A 19832-nucleotide genomic window follows, 5' to 3' on the forward strand; every position below is an offset into this window, starting at 1 on the left:
CACGTTAGGATTTCAGGAGTCCACCTTCCCCATGGAACACAGCCATTGAATGGTGGTTAGGATTTCTCTCCAGATGAGGCAAAGCCCTGTCCTCTCAGTACCGTTGGAGGCCTCCTGGGCAGCGGGGACCCCAGCCTTTCTCTGAGCACAGAGCTCTCCCTGGGTGAGAAGTGCCTCAAAGTCAGAACCACGCTCTGTTTCTGCTGCGGGTGATCTGTGCCTGTTAATCTGACTCTGCGCCCACATCTGACTACGGAGCCTGGGTGCCTGGTCACAGGTGGTCTCCATCTTGACCTGTGCCCTGTAGACTTCTAGCTTAAATTTCCCCTTTCTGCTCTAGTCTGCTCTCTGGACTGTGTCCCTCCTTGCTGAACCTCCTTGCCTTTGCCACCTCTCTGTCCTTGATCTTGGGCCATTCTGATGTCTAGTATCTGCCTGCTCATGCATCATTCAGCAGGCCATTCATTCATTTCCCAGGCACTGTTGTTCTGGATGGTGGGATAGTCCACAGAGCAAAGCAGACCAAAGCCCTGTTCTCACACAGGTAACATCAGAGAGGAACTTGCCCTGCCATTTCTCCACTCTCTTCGCTCCTCCATCCCTATCACTAAATTTGGTCATCAACCAAGAACTTTTATTTATTTACTTACTTTTAATATATGTTTATAGATTTCAGAGAGGAAGGGAAAGGGAGAGAGATGGAAACATCAGTGATGAGAGTCATTGATGGGCTGCCTCCTGCACGCCCCACACTGGGGATTGAACCCACAACCCGGGCATGTGCCCTGACCGGGAATCAAACTGTGACCTCCTGGTTCATAGGTCAATGCTCAACCACTGAGCCATGCTGGTGAGGCAACCAAGAATTTTTATACTGGAACTGGAGGACTTGCTGGGCAAGATTTAATACATTTTAAGCTTGTATGATTTTAAAAAATCAACAACAACACCTGTGTGATTTAATAACAATTCTCAAAGGTCACGTGGAGAGTGGGGAGTGTAGAGTGTAAAGCAAATTGTAGGGTGTGAATTGCAATAAACTGATATGGGTATTAGACAAGACAGAGTATCCAGACAATAAAGCATGCAAGAATTAGATTAAGTCAGGTAGGGAAATGCTAACATACCTTCCTCTAAAGCTATTAGAGTGTGAGTTGATTTCTGGCATCAAGATGATGGATTGCATGGCCTGTGAGAGGGCATCTAAATTCATCAATTGACACAGCTTCTCTGGAAACCAAAAGGTCAGGTGTGCTGGATCATCCCCATTCCCATCCCTCCTTCACTCTAGCCCTGCTCTGTGCTGCAGGCAGCGAGTCCTGACCCCTGTGGACTATGTCACCCACGATCACTTGCCTCCCACTGTCCAGTGGGTCTTGGCCATTGGGAAATGCCATAGCACATCAGCATGTAGGAGAGAAGTCAGGTTCCTGGCTGTGACCACACCCCTCAGTGACTACAGCTGCTCCCTGAGAGCCTCTCACTTACGCCTGTAGCTCCCAATGGGATCCAGTACTCACTCTTACCTCCCTTTGCCCCTCTTTGCTGGTTTATGGTTATCTCACCACTTTTTGGTTAATTTCCTCAAACCTACCTACACTTCTGTAAATAGTCCCTTCACTAAACACATTCAGAACCCTAGATCAGTGGTCGGCAAACTGCGGCCCGCGAGCCACATGTGGCTCGCGAGCCTCGGTTTGCCGCTCTGTTGACTAATGAGTTTGCTGACCACTGCACTAGATGAATGTGCCTTTTTTTTTTTTTTCCTTGCCAGAATGATCCATTAAGCTAATAAAGCATATTGAAATATACTTGGGATGCAAAGATATTGGCTTTATATTTCAAGATTTTACAGTCTATCCTCAGCTCTCCTGCTCTTTTCTCCCATCGGTTTACTAGCGGAAGTTGGCCTCAGGATCAAATTCCCAGGCTTGCCCTAATTTAAGAGCTCTTAGACAACTCGTTTTACATGGTAATTATTAGAGGCAATAAGATTTAATAAGTACAGCTCCCCGCTCACAGCCAGAGCTTCCTATCCGGTCATGTTTCCTGGTTTCCTGGGGGAGTTCGTTCATGTTCCAGAACAGCTTTGTGTTTGCTTCACACCCATGGAAGTCAGGCTTTACCTAGATTTTGTAACTTTGGGGATGATGCATCCGATTAGTCCCATTTAGGCTTTAATTTGGGTTATTCATCTTAATATATGTGGGATTTTCAAAAGGAACCAATTATCATGATTTAAGTACTCTGTTTCTGCACAGAGATGTATTTGCCAGGCCAGCACTTGGCAGTCCGGTCAGTCTCAACCACCGCTCACCTTGACACACATCTGCTTACTAATCTCTCCTCAGTGTACGTTCCTAATCAGGTCTATCTTGCCAGCAATAGTTTTTAAAAATCGGTTTACTTTTTTTTCTCAAGAGAATAAAGAATCATGAGATACATTGTCAGCAAATTTTATGAGGATTGTTTTCAGGCAAAATTGGTTTTGGCCTGAAGAGATTTTTTTTTCAGATAAGTGCATCCATTCTGCTGTACCCACATTAGCAGGACAAGAATAGATGCACTGCGGGCACTGGCAGTTTGGTTTGCAAGCTGTGTGTGGATTTCTGTAGTACAAGATGAGAAGACACACCTAACTGCTAACTCGTGTGCCTCTTTCCTATTTAGGAAGGACAACATTGTGGGCTCCTGTGAGAAAAGTAGAGTCAAGACAGCTGAATTTTGTAGAATCTTGGTGTTGGGAGAGACACTGAGGTCATCTTGTCCACTCACTGAAGAACTGCCTTCCCTGGTTCTGTAATATTGTAAACAGGCTCTGCCCCCGTATGCACGCTGACGAGGGATCGAAACTGCAACCTCTAGGTGTACAGAACAATGCTTCAGCCAACTGAGCCACCCGGCAGGGCTATCCGTTTACAATTTTGTTCATTTATTTATTCATTTAGTTAATGTTCTTTCAGTATCTGTGAAGTGTCAAGACCTGCCTGTTCATTGAGAATTCAAAACTGAAGAAGATATGGTACCTGCCCACAAGTGAGTTTATGCTTTAGAAGGGAGACAAAAAGGGTGTCAGCGTGTGCTCCTTGGAATGCTGAGTCAGAAGGACTCATGTGCTGCCCAGGGGTCACAGATGGGCCAACCAAATCAGACTGGAGGAGATGGTTCTTGAAGTCAGCTTTTTGGGATGAATAAAAGTTAAAACCAAGAAGTTATGATATGAAAAGAGTCATAACAAACTATTGCTATACATGCTGTCATGGTCTGTTTCAGCATGTATAACAAAATATGGCAAACTAGGTGGCTTACATACAATAGAAATTATTATTTCTATCAAGGTACAGGCAGGTTCAGTGTCTAATGAGAGCCCACTTTCTGATTCATAATTAGCCATCATTTTACTGTGTCCTCACATGGCAGAAGAGATGAGGGATCTTTTCTGGGGCCTCTTTTATAAGGGCACTAATCCCTTTCACAAGGGCCCCACCCTCATAACCTAATTACCTCCCGGAAACCTCATCTCCATCATACTGGGGATTGTAATTTGATATATGAGATTTTGGATGGGGGACACAAACGTTCAATCCATAGCAAATGCCTTCCTATAAATAAACATCTTCAGTTACTGTGTTCACAAACTTGAGGGAAAACAGTATTGTGACCTGTTCCACTTGTATGACCTTGCATGCCATGGCACCAAGCTAGGTGATTCTTTGTGTTCTCCATTGAAAGGGTCCCTGGTGCTGCCTGCTTCAGACAAAGTTTGATTATGGAGCACTGGACTACAGGAGAAATGTGGAGGATCCTGACTGAGGCCCAATGGAGTAGGAAAGGGAGATTAGAGAGCAAAAAAAATACACATCTTGCCAGGTTCATAGTTTAGCCCATAGTTTGACCTATTCATGTGCCAGAAGCCAATTCCAGCATGTCATAATTGCAAGAGTTTCATCAAAAGGTTGATGGAACTTGGGAACTCAACAAGGGCTGAGTCACATATGTTATCACCTGTTGGGAATGGCTAAAGGCATTTCCCCAAAACCTGAATAGGATGATTGTTTGCTGCCAGACAGCTCAGGACATCTTAATCTACATGTTATTGCCTCCTGTTGGCCAAACACCTGAACAGCCGAAGGCAATTCCCCAATCTGACAATGCTTCTGTACTAAACCCTACCCTTTGAAGTGTATATATCCACCTTGTCTTAGGACAATTTGTGTTAATAAAAAGCAAGGGGTCCTAAGAAAAGGAGAACCTGGTTTCTTCAGCCAGGCTCCCCTGACCCCCAATGCCTTTCAAAATCGTCTTTGGACTCTTACTTAATCTACGCACAGCCTTCTCCAGACTCCAGAACCCTTTTGGATGCCAGATCAAGACCCAACCAGTGTTAAATGATGCCCCAATGTCTGGCATTCATGCCCACTCCCTTCTTTTCATGTGCCCTAGACTGAGAGGCAATACCATTTAGTGAATGCCTGCCTTAATGTTGTGTTAGTTACATGGTGTCTTATATGTGAGTTGCATGAGAGCTTCATTTGGTAGAATTCTGACAGAGAGAATAAATAATTGACACTCATGTGATTGTAATGAGCTTTGTAATAGAAAAGTGACTAAGTTGAGCGGGTAAAGGATGCCTCCTAGTAAGAGTGACCTTTGAGTCATGTGAGATAGAATTCTTTGTTTTAAAGATAATTCACTCACTCTCTTGCTTGCTCAGTAATTTGCATGTTCAATAAACATTTATCAAGTGACTATCACATGCCAGACCTCCCTGTGTTAGGAAGAGAAATCGGGGTCACAGTTCTGCCCTGAAGATGTCACAATTTCAAGGAGAACACAGAGGGAGTGGATAATTAGAGGTCAGCGTGATGGGCGTCATGACAGGGTTCTTTGGGCATCTCATCTGGATAGAGGGAGTTAGTGGCAGGAGACTCATCAGTGAAGATGAGGTGATAAATATGAGTTGCCTCATATGGGATGGTTTGTGCCATAGATCTGTGGGTGCATAGATTCAGTGAGACTTAGAATTCTGAGCTCTGCTTAGAAAAAATGTGCCTACACATAAAATTTTATATTCTGAGGGTTCTCTGCATCCCTAAAGCCCATCCACAAACCCCTACTTAAGCCCTCCTGTAAGAGTTTATGCTCACAGAGCGGCAGGGACATGAGGCCATGGAGAACGCCAGTGGCTGCTTTATGGGAGTGCTTGGGAGAGGAATATTTTCCATTATCTCTGCTAATGGAAAACTCAAGGAAGCAGTTGTGGCAATGCCAGCAGGGCTGAGAAGTCCCTTAGTGATCACTTTCTCTTGTTAGTGTTGGTGGTAAGTGGAAATATAAATACAGACCAAAGCATGGTTCAGGACAAATTAAGACCTGCTAACCTGGGAACACCAATTTTTCACCTGTTTAGGAAAAAAAAAAATCGATATTTTTATTGCCCCATAGGTATTTTCATCTTAAAATAAGTATGTCTTTTATGTGAGTAAATGAAAGAACCAAGTTTTATTTCAAAGTACAAAAGCTGATCATGATCATGGAAGTGAATCTAAAGTAAGTCAAAGGTACTGGTTCTATTATTCGTTCAGAATTCATGGGCAGGAGAGAAGTGTAGCCATAGAAAGAAAAGAAATCGGAGCTACTCACCCAAAGAATGGAACAAAGGTGGGGAGCAGGGCAAACTCAGAAGCCCTCATACTCCTAATGGCCCCTGTGATGCTTTTCCTCCTGTCAGCCATCTCCCCCTCCTTCAGCTGAGGACACCTGTTTATTGTTGAAGTTTCCTGTTCCTCCCACCATCCCTTTAAGAAAGTAGGGCAAGAACTGGCTTATGCATATCTGGGGGCTAACGTATGTTTTGGGGAGAAGGGAGTTTCTCACAGCATATTCCAACCATGGGCCAAGGCATGAAGCATGGTGCCTTCTGGGAATATACACCGCTCCCCACCTCACCTTTTGTATCATTGATGCCCCTACAGAAGTCCCTTCACTCCTGAGGTCTCTGCCACTTGCTTAGTCGTCTGACCTCTACTCCAGTGGTACTCTTGCACTTCCCTCAGTAGCTTTCTTATCTTGTCTCCTGACTCACCATCTTCTGAGCCCATTTTACCCAATCATCTCCTTAGGCCACCACCTTCACCACAAAGTTCCATACGATGTTCTTGGTTCCCACTGTGCTAAGAAGATAGAAGCCTTCTCCTAGATCTACCTAAGCTTCCTCATTATCTCTACTTATTTTTAAAAAAATCTTCATCCAGCCCTGGTTGGTTTGGCTCAGTGGATAGAGCATCGGCCTGCGGACTCAAGGGTTCCAGGTTCAATTCCAATCAAGGGCATGTACCTTGGTTGTGGGCACATACCCGGGAGGGAGTGTGCAGGAGGCAGCTGATGGATGTTTCTCTCTCATCGATGTTTCTAACACTCTATTCCTTTCCCTTCCTCTCTGTAAAAAAAATCAATAAGATATTTTAAAAAATCTTCATCCATCTTCTTTCTTGTGATCCTCTCTGAAAGGATGAAGTCTCAGTCCTTTTATAGCCTAACCCCTCCACTGTGTTCCTGAACCTGTCACATCTTCTCAATACCCACTCTCCACCCTGCCTTCCCAGCCATGCAGGCTCTTTGGTCTGAATCCTCCCTTTCATGATGACATTCCTCAGACCTGGTTCACTCCCTCTCCATTCACTCACACCTCCACACCACTCTCCCCACCACTGGACCTGAAGTGATCTTCTCATCACTTTGTCTCAGACTTATCATCTCTGTGAACTCGGCAGCATCAGGCGAGCTTTTTCTTTGAATCTCCTGAGAAAGTGCTCTCCAGGTTCTCCTGACTCATCTTGATTTTACTTTTTCATAATCTCTGCCCATAGGTTTCCTCCATGACTCCGATTCCCTACCGCTCCCCCCGGCTTTCTGTGTCTTCTCTCTTTATCCTTACCTTTATAATACCCTTTCTCTCCTGTTCCCTCTTAACAATCCCATCCACTCCCCAAACTTGAATAATTCACAGATTTGTCTCTGTCCCTGACCTTTGTCCAGGGGCCTCGATCTTTATTTCTGTCTGCTAAACGTCGACAGCATGATGTGTTATCATTATTAAAATACCAGTTGTCTGAAACCAGATTCACCACTCTCACCAGAACCAGTTTCTCTGTACATTTTTGTCCCATTTAATGGCATCCCATTCTCTGACACCCACAGTCATCTTTGACCATCAAATCCCCCGGGTTATAGCTTTGAGTTGTCTCTTGCATTTGGCCTCATCTTAAGGTGCTAAGTTAGACTTACGTTGTTATGGAGCCTCTTAACTTGTCATTTAAGGGCAGGGGACTTGTTTTACTCATCTCTGCTTGCCACTTGGTGGCCAGCACAGTGCCCTTACCATGGGAGATCCTCATTGTTTGTTGAATAAATGACTGTAAATTAAGTGTTTTAATGCTTTACTTGCATCTTGTGAGCTACTTGTCATTGAACCGATTTTCCATCTTTAGTTCTCTAAATACTGTTATTCTTAACCAAGCAAGCACTAGAATAAAGTTTCACACCCAGACCCCTAACCATGCCACTTCTGCTCTTTTTCAGGAAGAGCAAGTAGGTGAGGATGCATGGGTCGGGAGGCATTAATCTAACCTTCCTTCTTGAGAGCCAGCTATGATACAGAGGGTTATCATGTTTTCATGGCAATTTTAGATAACTTACATCTCCCTTTATACATTGATTTTTCTGCTTTTTCTCTTCTTTATTTTTAACAGGTTTTCGAAATGGAAACCACCACTATGACATTAGGTGCTATTGATAGTACATCAATTTGATGCAGCTCGTCTCCTGCCCAGCAGAGTGTGGCTACTCTGTGCACAGCCCTGTAATGCATATTAGTCGCACAGACATTAGGGAAGCCCTTCCCATCCATATGTGTGTGCATGGCCCGTGGAAGTTAATAACGCCATATATCACGTGCACAGAGAATGTGCAACGTATGTCAGAACGGCGGTGGGCTCATGCAAAATGAGTATTGGCTTCTGAGAAGAGGAAAACCAGGGGAAGATTTCTCTCCTTTCAGATCTACTGTTTACTGAATTATTTGTTTCCGTGTGTCGCAGTATCCCAGGCCCACGCTTTTTCAGTATGTGCCCCTCTCTTTGGCCACCTTATTTCCTGTGGATAACAAAAGGAGCCCTTTGGAGAAACGAGAGATAGCAATTACACATTGGTATTCACGTTGCAGGAGTCGCACTCTGTCCTTGGGGAGTTTAACAATGAATATCCCACATTAATTGCCACAGTAACTGTGTGTCTGACCTTGCTGAAATGTAATACATCAGCTTTACATAGGAAAATTATTTGCCACCAAAAGATTTAAAAAGAATCATCATAAAATTATGTTGCTGTTTAGAATGACTAGTATTTTTGTGTGTGTTTAAGAAGATCCTGGAGCACTCAAACGACTAGGTCACTGCATTGTCTTAGGAGTCAGGATCCTGGGAGCTGAGATCATAATTTTATCACTGATTTGGTTGGCAGTTATAACAAGATGAGTGCCCTGCTTTCCTTATGAAGGGTGAACAGCATACATGGAGATCCCTGTAGGTCTGTGGGTTTGATGGATAATAAGGCAGGCCAGACCTAGTGCCTCTTCTCCTTTGGGGAAGACTGTTCTTTATGTTTGCACTTAATTATAAGGCAGGAGTTTCTGCCAGCCGCAGAAACATGCAGGGGACCCTAGGACAGGTTTCCCTGGTTAAAGAAGCGACATCATTTTTAAGATAAAGCCTACTTTACTATCAACTTTTCTTGCTTTAATCTTTTGCTCAAATCCTCAGATATACAGAAACTAGGTTTTCTGACATGCATTTGGCTCTCTTACACTGACCGGCTGTGGCACATGGGGAGGATTTCACAGGACACACTCGGAGAGAGTTCATCCCTCTGGGTCCGCGGCACACTGCTGGGTCAGCAGCGAGCCCACTCTCCGACAGCCACGTCAGCGGCCACGCTGGCTCTGGGCTGTGGAAGCTGTGTGTGCAGAAATGAATGATTGTTCCGCCTTCTCTCCTTTCTCAAACGGACTGAGGTGAACAAAGTCAGGGCACTCACCCGTGACATCCGAATCTCAGCCTAGATGAGATTCTTACTGGAGACCCCTTGTTGCTTGTATTCTGGCAAAACAAGTACATGATAAATTGGAAGTCCCATCTCAAGTCTGGGGAAAAAATGGACCTGAATGATTGAATGGGTAGCTTTAGGCCCACCTTTTAAAGCAGGACTGTGATGTGACTGAGTATACGTATCTACCACCACTATTTAATGTGGCTTGTGCATTGTTTTTGTGTTTAAATGAAATTGGAGGGTGGCACAGACAATAGTGCAGTGAGGGCCTAGGGAGGGGAGGGAGGGGGAAGGAAGGAATTAATGGGGGGAAAAGGGGACTTCTGTAATACCTTTAGCAATAAAGATAAATTGTAAAGAATATGTTGTAAATGACTTTCCCATTCTAAAAGAGTGGTTGTTTAATAAGCATTCCCCAGGTAAAAGGGAATACACATGCAACTTGTACGTTGTGTTTGGTGAAACTTTGGATTCCTTAATTCAAACCATTCAGGTAGCTTTAACAATGAACAGTTTGAATCCTTATCCCCACTTTATGGGTTTTCTACTTGCTTTATTTTTTTAGCCCCTTTTCTGCCCCCATGCAGAAAGGTCATCTTCTCACTTAACTCTACCTGCCGCCGCAGGAGTTCCCTGAGACCCAAAGGCCTCGTGACATGAAAACGCTTCAAAGTATTTCTGTTTCCCTCATGCTTTCTGTGTCTGTAGAACTTGAGCCTGGACACTGTCCAAGAGGGAGATTCTTGGCCAGCCTCCTAATTTATTCTGAATCTTCAGAGAAATTATGGCACAAAACAACTCAAGAAAAATGCCGCTTTCGTGAGCTCCTTTTTAATTTTCTCTCCCGTTTTCCTTCTCCCGTCCCCACGAAAGCAGGATGGTGAGGTGACAACCGTCAGGGAGCAGGAGCAGAGCGTCCTGGTGCTGAGGAAAGTGCAGCGCAGCGGCCCGGCCCCCCCAGGCGGGGGCGCCGACAGCGATTGGAGGTGAGTTCCCTCGGAGGCTCCCGCTCCCGCTTCCTCTCGCTGCCCGCCTCCCTTCCCCGCTCCCCCTCGCTCCCTCCTCTGCCTCCTTTTCCTCCCCCTCCTTTCTCTCTCCGCCTCTCAGCGTTCTAGCTGACTGCAGAGCTCTCGGCAGCCAGATGGACTCAGTTCCCAGGGAAAGCCCGAGATGGCCAAGATCTCTTAGCATTTAGGGGATGCCTTTGTCAGGAGCCGGGCACAATGGGCAGCTCCCGGCTGCGGGTCCGCGACCCGCACTTGGAGAGGAAGGATTGCGCGGGGCTCTCGGACCGCCCGCTGCCCCTGCCCACCTTCGATGTGCCTTATTTCAAATACATTGACGAGGAGGACGAGGACGATGCGTGGAGCAGCCGCTCGCAGTCCTCCACGGAGGATGACTCGGTGGACTCTCTGCTCTCCGACAGATACGTGGTCGTGTCCGGGACCCCCGAGAAGATCTTGGAGCACCTTCTGAATGACTTGCACCTGGAAGATGTCCAGGACAAAGAAACAGGTAAGACCGGGCTGTCTCCTGCTTGCAGGCTCAGCAGCGGCTGCCCTTGTCCGTGTGTATCCTTAGGAGCAAGCCGCCCCAGGGTGGGCTGATCCAGCGTCTGCTCTGTGCCCCTCCCCCTCAGCCCCGTGCCGTTTTGTTTAAATCCACTAAATGGACACATGGAGATCCCAGCGGCTGCCGGGGAAGTAGCTGTACAAAGAAGAGGAGACGCAGGCAGATGTGCTTGTTTCTTGGGCAGTTTTTACCAGACCTTACCTAAAGACGGTTGGCCAGAGGCCAGTGTTCAGCGGGAAGAAATGCAGGCAGGTGAGGGGTTAAGGAGCATTCACCTGGTCTGTGGGGGGCTCTGCACTGGGGGGAGCAGCCTCCCAGGGAAATGTCAACAGTTAATGCAACTGCTCAGCAACTATAAGCTGAGCAACTTCTGCCTTTTCCCAAGCGGCTTACACGCCGCTCAGAGCACGCCCTGCTGTGCAGAATAGGACACGCACAGCCTCTCGGTCCAGAAATTACAACTCACTGAAGTCTGACTGATGGGAATCCTTGTCTTTTCTATTTAATCGGGGAGCAAAATGCCCGTTTCGCTCTTTCACCTTTGCCCTTTTGCCAACACTACTGTTCCATGTACAGAAGGACTAGCCACACTTGCTTTTTCACAGGAGGGTGAGTACTTGCTTCTCTTCACCAGATTTGTAAATTGTTCCACAGCCTGGAGCAATTATTCCGATGACTAGGCCCCTGGCCAGAGCCTGATTCTGGTAACTTGATCCCCTGACGGAAAGGCACTTTTTGCTGCCACCAGAGCACCTGGGATGCCCCCAGTTTGCGATCAGGTATTGACTGCAGCGGGAAGAGGCAGTTTTCAGTTGTCTTAGTACAAAGGAACTCCGTAGGTTTTTCCAGGCTGGAAGGATTGTGAAATGACAGCATAGGTGGGAGCAAGAATTCCCTTGGGTCCCAGAGGTTCCTCTGAACCTAACTGATGTTTGGCTCTCCGTTGCATTCCAAAGGACATTAAGAGAAACAAGGATGTGTGGAATATGTAGGTGGGTAAGGAAAACAAAGCAAAATGACCCAATCAGGTTTCCTACAGTGATGTTATGTTTTATCTCAAATTTCAAATAAATACTTTATTTTGCACAGGTAGGTTTGGGCAGAAAACAATCAGTAGTTGTCTTTTGTACACGAACAAACCAAAGAAAAAGTGTGGTCTCGCGGCGTTTGCCGGGTGCTTTTGTGCGCCCATCGGTTAATAGTCTGTGCGCTTGAGCACCGTTCCCGTGTCCCCCTTTCATCAGAGAGCACCTCCTGGAGCCGCCAGGGTGCCCATGTACTGATCACCTGACTGCCTCTCACAGGTGGTTGGGACTAGAATACCAGCAACTCACCTGCCACGAAGAGGCCACCTTTAAACATGGGTAGAGGTTCGGGGGGATTAAATGCTTTCTTCTTAATAGCACCACAATTTATTCTTTAATACAAGACTTTGTGCCCAGGTCATATTGACAAGGGTAGAGATTATGAAAGCCAACCCAAGGCCTCGCTTGATTTCTTTTTCTTTCTTTCCCGTTGCCATTAGTTTCCTGTGAAAGATGGCCAATCACAAGTTCCCACTGTTGAACACTGGGAGTGAGAAATCACCCCGATTACACTTCCTAACGCCAGGAGTTGCCTCCTGTCGGGAACTGGTGTTGTGCGTGGTGTCTGGTGACTGCTATTCCACTTTCTTATCAATTACACCAACACTGGGATCAACTGTGTCACTTTAGCCCCCTGCTCAAGAGGACTAGAGGCAGTGGTCTGACCTAAGTTGGGACTAGAATACTGGCAACTCCCTGGGGGCAGGCGGAGACGCCATTTGGGGTCAGCCTCCCCTCATTCCTTCTCCTTTTCTTAGAGTTTGTGGAGGACACACTTCAGATTGTTTTACAGACACTTGAGGGGGGAAATGGTAACGACTTCTCTGACCAAAGGAGAATTTTATGACAATAAGGAAGTCAACTTTGGATTGATGTGCATGTAACAGTCACATGCAATTCTTCAAAACTTCATGCGCAGTGCTGTCGACAGAGGAGCCACCATGTGGCTTTTGTCGATAAAATTGAAAGAGATCATAAATATGAAAGAAAATACATTTTGTGTACAAATTGCAGGACACCGGGTATGAGTGCATTGTCGTTTGAATGCTGAAGGAATCACATATTGAAAGTCCTCGAGGCTCCTTGTCCCTGAGGGAGGTGAAGTCGAGTTCTTTATCTTGGTCCGGCCGGCAGTCCTCATTACAGAAGGCTCTGTGTGCAGGAGCCTGATAGAGTCACATAAACATATGGAAGGCAGATGGAGGGGAATGAGAAGGGGCTGCAATAAAAGTGTGCAGCAGCGTTTTATGTTCTCGAGCGCCCCTGCTAGGGAGATGGAGCCATATGGGGCAGGGTGGAGCCATATGGCAGTCATCCGCCCGGGCCCGACGGCAGTGAGGAGGAACGGGGTACCTGGGAGGAAATAAATGGTCCCAGTGGCTGCCATGAACCTGTTCTGGACCTGGCATTCCTGTACCCACTGGAGGTTGGGAAAGATAACCAAGCATGAGATGCAAATTTTTTCCCATCTCTTCTCCACAAAAGTCACTTAGTTGTGAAAGTGTAGGTGCAAGGCCGAGCGGAAGAAACCTTCTACATCACAAAGGACCAGTTGAAGTGGTTACTAAGTGATGCTAAAGCACAAGCGGGGGAAAGTCTACTCGATTGAATGGAAAAGAAGGGAGAATGCCAGGGCTACTGAGATAACGTGTTTCTGTGGCTACCTGAATTCATGTGGTGTTCTATCACCAAATCAAACTGAGTTTTCAAAGCAAAAGTAATGTCAGAAATGCTTAAAAGCAATCTACTAATGCTTGTCCTAACTGATTAGATCCCCACAGCACTTACTTGCCGGCTGATCTTCATAATCCCCTATGTGCATACCTTTCCTCCCCGGCTGTACCAGGTACAAGGAATGAATGAATGAATGAATGAATGAATGAATGAATGATTCTTCCCTGTTTAAAATGGAACAAGTATTTGAGTCTGGTGATTGGATATCTATTTGTGATCATGGAAAGTGATGGAAGCCATTTTCAAAGATTTCCTTTTCTTTCAAGGCTCAGGTTCTAACTTGAAACATTGGGAATGTTAGAGAAAAATCAAACAGCTGTATCCTTCATCTTCTCAGAGTAGGGCAGGCGTCCCGGGGCATTCCCAGCCCAGGAGAAGGACCAGGAAGGCAAGAAGGAAGAGAGAGGAGGAGTTGAGAGCAGGAGAGAGGGAGGGCTAGTCCACAGCCTGCCCTGGACTGAGGGCCACAGAGGTCCCTGCCTCTCTTTAGCCCTCTCCCCATCCTCGAGAGGATAAAGCGTGTTTTATTAGAGATGCTCTGGGAATAACAATGTCTGTTTCAAAGCAGGGGCGGGGGGGGGGGGGACTACGTATCACCTAGATTATACAGAGAAAAACCTTCTTATTGACTTTTCTCTCTAAATCTGCAGTCTGATGGGTGGACCTTCAGGGAAACACCAGGAAATGCATGATGTGCTCCCCTCTTTTTTAGTTTCCTCATTCATCTGTTTGATGAAAATGCGCTATGATTGCAGGTTTCCAAGAATAAGAAGCAAACAGAGACTAGGATAGGGGAACGAGGGAGATCCTACCAGCTGATTCTTATTAGGCTTGACCTGATTTCTTCAAGGTATGGCTGGTATTTTCTTTAACTTCATGGGTTATCTGGTATAGTCTATGCTCAGTGTGGGAATGTCTCCCCAGCCTGCTTGGATCCTGTGATAGGCGCCTCCATGTTGGTGGTGTGCTGAGCACCTAGGAGGTGGAGCATGTCATTGTAACAAGGCAACAACCTCTGTGTAAGTGCCTGGCATGTATGAGGGGAGCCTCTCCCTCTGTGGATAGAGTCCAAACATCATTCTCCATCGCCAGCTTCATGGCTTTGTAGAGTATTATTGCACCACCAGAACTTTGAGTAAAGCTTGGACAGACACCTTCTGTTTCCAGGCAGAGCAAAGGCTTGAGACAGCTGTCCGCAGTGACAGTGAAAATCTCCAAGTGCTGTGGAGGGAGGGAGAGCTGGAGCAGACGTGCTTACACTAGAATATGGTTTCTGCCAAGCCAGGGTGGCTCAGTGGTTGAGCATCAACCTATGAACCAGGAGGTCACAGTTGGATTCCCAGTCAGGGCACATGCCCAGGTTGTGGGCTCAATCCTCAATAGGGGGCATGCAGGAGGCAGCCAATCAGTGATTCTCTCTCATCATTGATGTTTCTATCTCTCTCCCCTCTCTCTTCCTCTCTGAAATTAATACAAATGTGTGTGTGTGTGTGTGTGTGTGTGTGTGTGTGTGTGTGTGTGTAATATGGTTTCTGCTCTGCTTTCTCATCTTTGTACTCCAGGGATTGTTTCTTTTGGTTTGGTTTGTGTGTGTTTTGGGCAGTTCCCTTAGCTTCTCTCCTAATTACTAATATGAAGAATGCAATGTGTTTGCTGTAAATGAAGCATTGGGAGACTTTATAAATTAGCATTGACAAAGTGATAGGATCATTGGAATTGCGTAGAAATGTTCTTCTCAGTTGCCTCATTTGTGAAAGCAGAGGACTTAGACCATGTGACATTTGAGTTCCCTTCCAGATTTGAGAGCCAGGATTTGAAGATTACTCAAGACACCACTCCATTTAATCCATTAAACTTCCTCCCCATTAGATAGATCCTTATACAGGATCATTATCCTCATCTAATGGACAGAGAAACTAAGAAAGAAGTTAACTAAGCTGTTTCAGAGATCAAGTGATCATTTGAATCTGGGGATGGACCCAGGTCTATTCCTAGCTTTATTCCTTTATCATTTTTGTCCAGTGACTTAGAATCATGGATGAAAGACATAAATGAAATAAAAACCTACCATTCAACTCTGGCTATATGCCCCCAAATCAGGTGCTTTAGTAGCCACTTAAGAGCGATCTAATCTCCAGCACAAACCTGCTGCTTGGTTCCCAGCTGTGAGCAGAGAGGCCAGTGGGTGAGCTCACTGCTTCAAGAAGGTTACAAGAGGTCCTAATTTCAGCGGATGGTGCTGTATCAGACATTCACATGAGAAGTGACTAGAAGTCAGGTTTTGACTTTGGATTTCATTTGAGGTGTTCATCTTCCGGACTCATCTTATCCACAGCCCCTTTGAACATGTGCTATCATGTATGATAGCTAGGAAAGTGGTGCTTTTACACTGCCAGGAGATTGTGGGTTAATTAATACTCTCGTTGGTAATGAAGCAAGGTGAAATGAAGCGGGACAGACGGGAGCATAAGGTCATTAACATGCACTGATTAATAATGGAAATGTGGACGTTTTCATTGTAGCACAACCAATGGGCAAAGGGAGATGTTTAATGGATAAAGATGCTTTTCAGGGACTGTTTAGTCCCCATTTGGAATGAGAAGGGATCATTGCAATGCATTTTCTTAATTGCATCATTTTCATGTTGACTCCACATGACCTCTTCCAATACTTAGAGGTTAAGTATAGCTCTTAGAGCACACTAGAAACAAACTGAAGTATTGTAAAGCGATGGGAAATTAATTTCAAGAGGATCCAAAGGTGGAAATGAAATATGTGAGGGGCAAGAATTACCTTAGAAAGTAGATCTTAACCCTCTTGACTATAAGAATTTTGAAAAACTTGGGCATCTTAGCAAGAATTTTTAGATTTTCTTCTTTGAATGCTTTTAAGGAAACTGTCAACCCCTTTCTGGTTGTTTGGAGCCTGGAGGTGAGGTAGAGGGTCTTTGAAAGTTTCCTTCACACTGTGTTCCAAATGAAGTAGTACCCACGTGACTGCTTGTGTCTCTAAAGTCAGTTCTCTTGATGATGATGTTACTGAACCCAAGTTCTTGTGCCCGATGCTTCAAAAGGCCAAAACTCAAGACTTCAGAGTTTGGGGTAATGAAAAGTTTATTGATTGAGAAAGCACCAACTGAGAAGAATGGAGACTTAATGAAGCCTCAAATCCATCTCACTTGCTGGACTAGGTTAAGGGTTTTTAAGGGAATGGGGGAACAGGCATGGGGAAATGCTGGTGGGACAAGTTTTAATTGGAGGACCTTGGCACCTGGCCGTTTATGGTAAAGGGGCATCAACACCAGAGCTTCCTGGACAGTGGACCCTTGGCTTCTGACAGGGTTCTGGTGTCCAGGTTGGGGTCATGTCCTGGTTCTTTGCTTTTGGAGGATAGGGGAAGGAAAGGGGGCCAGGGATCAAGACTTCGGTTCCAGATGCAGCTAGAGGTCCACGTTCTTTCCTCTGCACATGCTTTGGCTGCATGATTTGGTATATCCTCTCCAAAAAGCAACTCAGCATCTCACTAAACAAGATAGGACCATCTTGAGCTGGTTCTGTAGTTACAATGTTCTCAACCCCCTGACCATAGGGGTTTCCCTGTGTACACTGCAGCCAATATGGAAGACCTGGGCATGAATGGGCTTTCTTCTTTATACCCATTTGCGCATTTTCTCTTATTTACATTGTATTTGCATCTCCTGAATTGCTTTCCCTCCACCTCAAATGCCGGTTTGATACTCATCTTTTTAGAAAGATGACGGTGGAAACCTTAGGTATTTCTTTCCTTGTTGTTCAGTACATTTCCAACTTATCTGGAGGATAAGTTATTCCAAGTAATATAATACTCTGGCACATTGAGAGCTGCTAAAAGTGTGTGTTTGATTGGTCAGCTTTTAAAAAATCAGAATATATAAAATTATAATCTATTCTAAAATATAAAGACCCTGTTTAATAAGTTCCAAAGTTCATATAGAATTTGAGGTCTATTAGGACGTCAGTTTTATTATATGAATAAGATATTACATCTGTATTGTCTCTTTGTCATAGGATGAAGGTTGTTTTGAAACACAAGTCTTCAATATAGCCTGTAGTTTTCCTCATAAAAGTACATTTGAGAAAGATGACAGCTTTGTTTAGTTTTATTTTTAAATCTGTCTCCCTAATCTCCGCCCTTTAAGAATGAAGGTTGCTATGTCTGTTTCTTTTCCATCTATAGTTCTGTAATCTCTACAGCAGGTTCCCAGCAGTTTGGTGCCAATATTTGTTCTTGTAAATTTTTTCTTTTTGTGTTGTTTGTATTATTTTAAAAGAAAAAATGGATTTTTGTTCCTTTAACAAGAAAATGCTATTCTCAAATCTTAAAGTTTTTAAGTGTATCATATTTTCTAAGTGAGTTTGGGTCTATTGTCATAATAATTGTACTTTAGTAGATGATACACTTGTGATTTTCTCAGCGTCCAGCCTCATTCTCAGAAACTTGCTTAAAGGTGTGATGTAAGGCAGGCATTTGGGGAGCAGCAAATTGAAAGGAGCAACAGATTCTGAAATCCATGGAGACAAGATATTATGTTCAACAGTGAGTTTAACAATCTAGTGATTTTAGGGAAACCATAGTTTTACTGTAACATCAGTGCCTGGAATTACTCGAGACCGTTGAAGATAATGTCAAAGGATGAAAACACTCTTCTCCCTCTCTGTCTCTCAGAGATCTCAGGGGCACTTCCCCACACAGTTGATGGATTTAAAGTGAGACCATCAGATGTCCTTGTCTGTATTTTTAAATGCTGTGACATTTTCCTCAAGCAAAATTGAGCATCCTATCAGAAAATGAAAAAAAAAAAGTGATTTTTCAGTGTACAAGTGTGTACTTCAGACAGTCTTACACGTGTGAGGAAAGAATGTTAGTGGATGGCAATTTGTTGATTATAATCACTGCGTGTTAATCTTTCACAGCATGTTTCAGGCAAATTATTGCTTCATTTAAGGGGTGCCTTGCCACTGAATTGCTGTAATTGACAAGCACATGTCTGAAAGGGACATTCTGTGAGTTGGGGGGATCTTTGCCTGTAACATACCTGTAATTGAGCTTTTCCTCATTTCACAGTCTTCTCATTATAACCTTCCCTCCCATTTCCCATTATCTTCATTTTCTGCCCTCGGGGCTTTCTTGCTCTATAATTGAAACCATTCTTTTCGTTAGGTTGCAGCGTTCTGCCTTCTACTTAAGGCAGCTACTTGGCTGGCAATCCTCTCCCCGCCCCCACCCCTCCCCACACTACTCCCCCAAACCTCAGAAACAAACATGAACTTAGAATTGTTAAATGCGGCTGAGCAGAACATGGGGAAAACTAAAATATCTTGTTATAACCTAAATAGTGAACAGAAAATTATTTTTAGAGCAATTCTGTATCCTTTTCTATTTTAAAGTTACTGTTCTTATTTGTTCTGGGTATACAGGATACTTGGCGAATCTTCTAACTTTTTTATACTTAGTGAATCTTCTATTATTTTTATTGATTTCAGAGAGGAAGGGAGAGGGAGTGTCAGAGACAGCAGGAGCACTGCTCAGCACTGCTGCTCTGAGTTGTTCTAAGTCCATATATTTTTCTAATTTTTTCCCATCTACGCCAGGGCAGGTCCTTCTAGAACCCTGCCCACTGTACTAACTGTTGGGAACTTAGTCCAAGTTCCTCCTTTATCCTCTGCTCACTAGTAACAGGTGTTAGGTCTGAGCCCCTCTGCCTGGGGATGGACCTCCTAGGTTGCTGGGTATTAGACGGAGAAGCCATGAGAGGTTGTCTATAATAATAAAAGCGTAATATGCAAATCAACCCAACAGCAGAACAACCGTCCAGACAACCACACTGTGACACCCAATGGCGCCAGACCAGCTAAGGCGGGTGCGATGCAATTGGTCGGGGCCCCGGCCATCGCCCCATGATCGCCCTGCAAAGGGGCCCAGGCCACTGGCCAGTGGGGCGATCGATTAATTGGGGGATGGGGCTACATGATCGCCCCAAAGAGGGAGGCCCAGGCCACCCTCTGTGGGGTGATGGATCGGGGGTGGAGGGGTGTGCTCCACGGAACCAAGGAACCAGGGGTGTGTGGCAGCGGACATGGTCAGTGCCAGGCCAAGGCAGGCGGAGGAGGGGGGGCGGCAGAGCTGTGAGGCAGCCAGAGCCGGTGTCACCCTCACGAGGCATCCGGGGCTGTGAAGACCTACCCTTGCACGAATTTCATGCATCGGGCCTCTAGTGGGTATATAAGAATGAGTATTTATTGCAGAATCCAGTGGCCGCCACATAGCCATCAGAAAAGACGATTCTTCACAGCAAAG

At 45.2% G+C, this 19832-nt stretch overlaps 1 protein-coding gene across 1 annotated transcript in view; it reads left to right on the forward strand.

Moving 5' to 3' along the window:
- Positions 1–19832, forward strand: part of RAPGEF5 (Rap guanine nucleotide exchange factor 5) — a 196377-nt gene that overhangs the window by 127387 nt on the left and 49158 nt on the right. Inside the window, exons 10-11 of the mRNA XM_054726573.1 lie at positions 9982–10091; positions 10532–10620. Coding sequence (XP_054582548.1) covers positions 9982–10091; positions 10532–10620 — 199 coding nt within the window. The remainder of the gene's footprint in view (positions 1–9981; positions 10092–10531; positions 10621–19832) is intronic.

This window comes from Eptesicus fuscus, chromosome 14, assembly GCF_027574615.1.
Source record: "Eptesicus fuscus isolate TK198812 chromosome 14, DD_ASM_mEF_20220401, whole genome shotgun sequence".
NCBI lineage: Eukaryota > Metazoa > Chordata > Mammalia > Chiroptera > Vespertilionidae > Eptesicus > Eptesicus fuscus.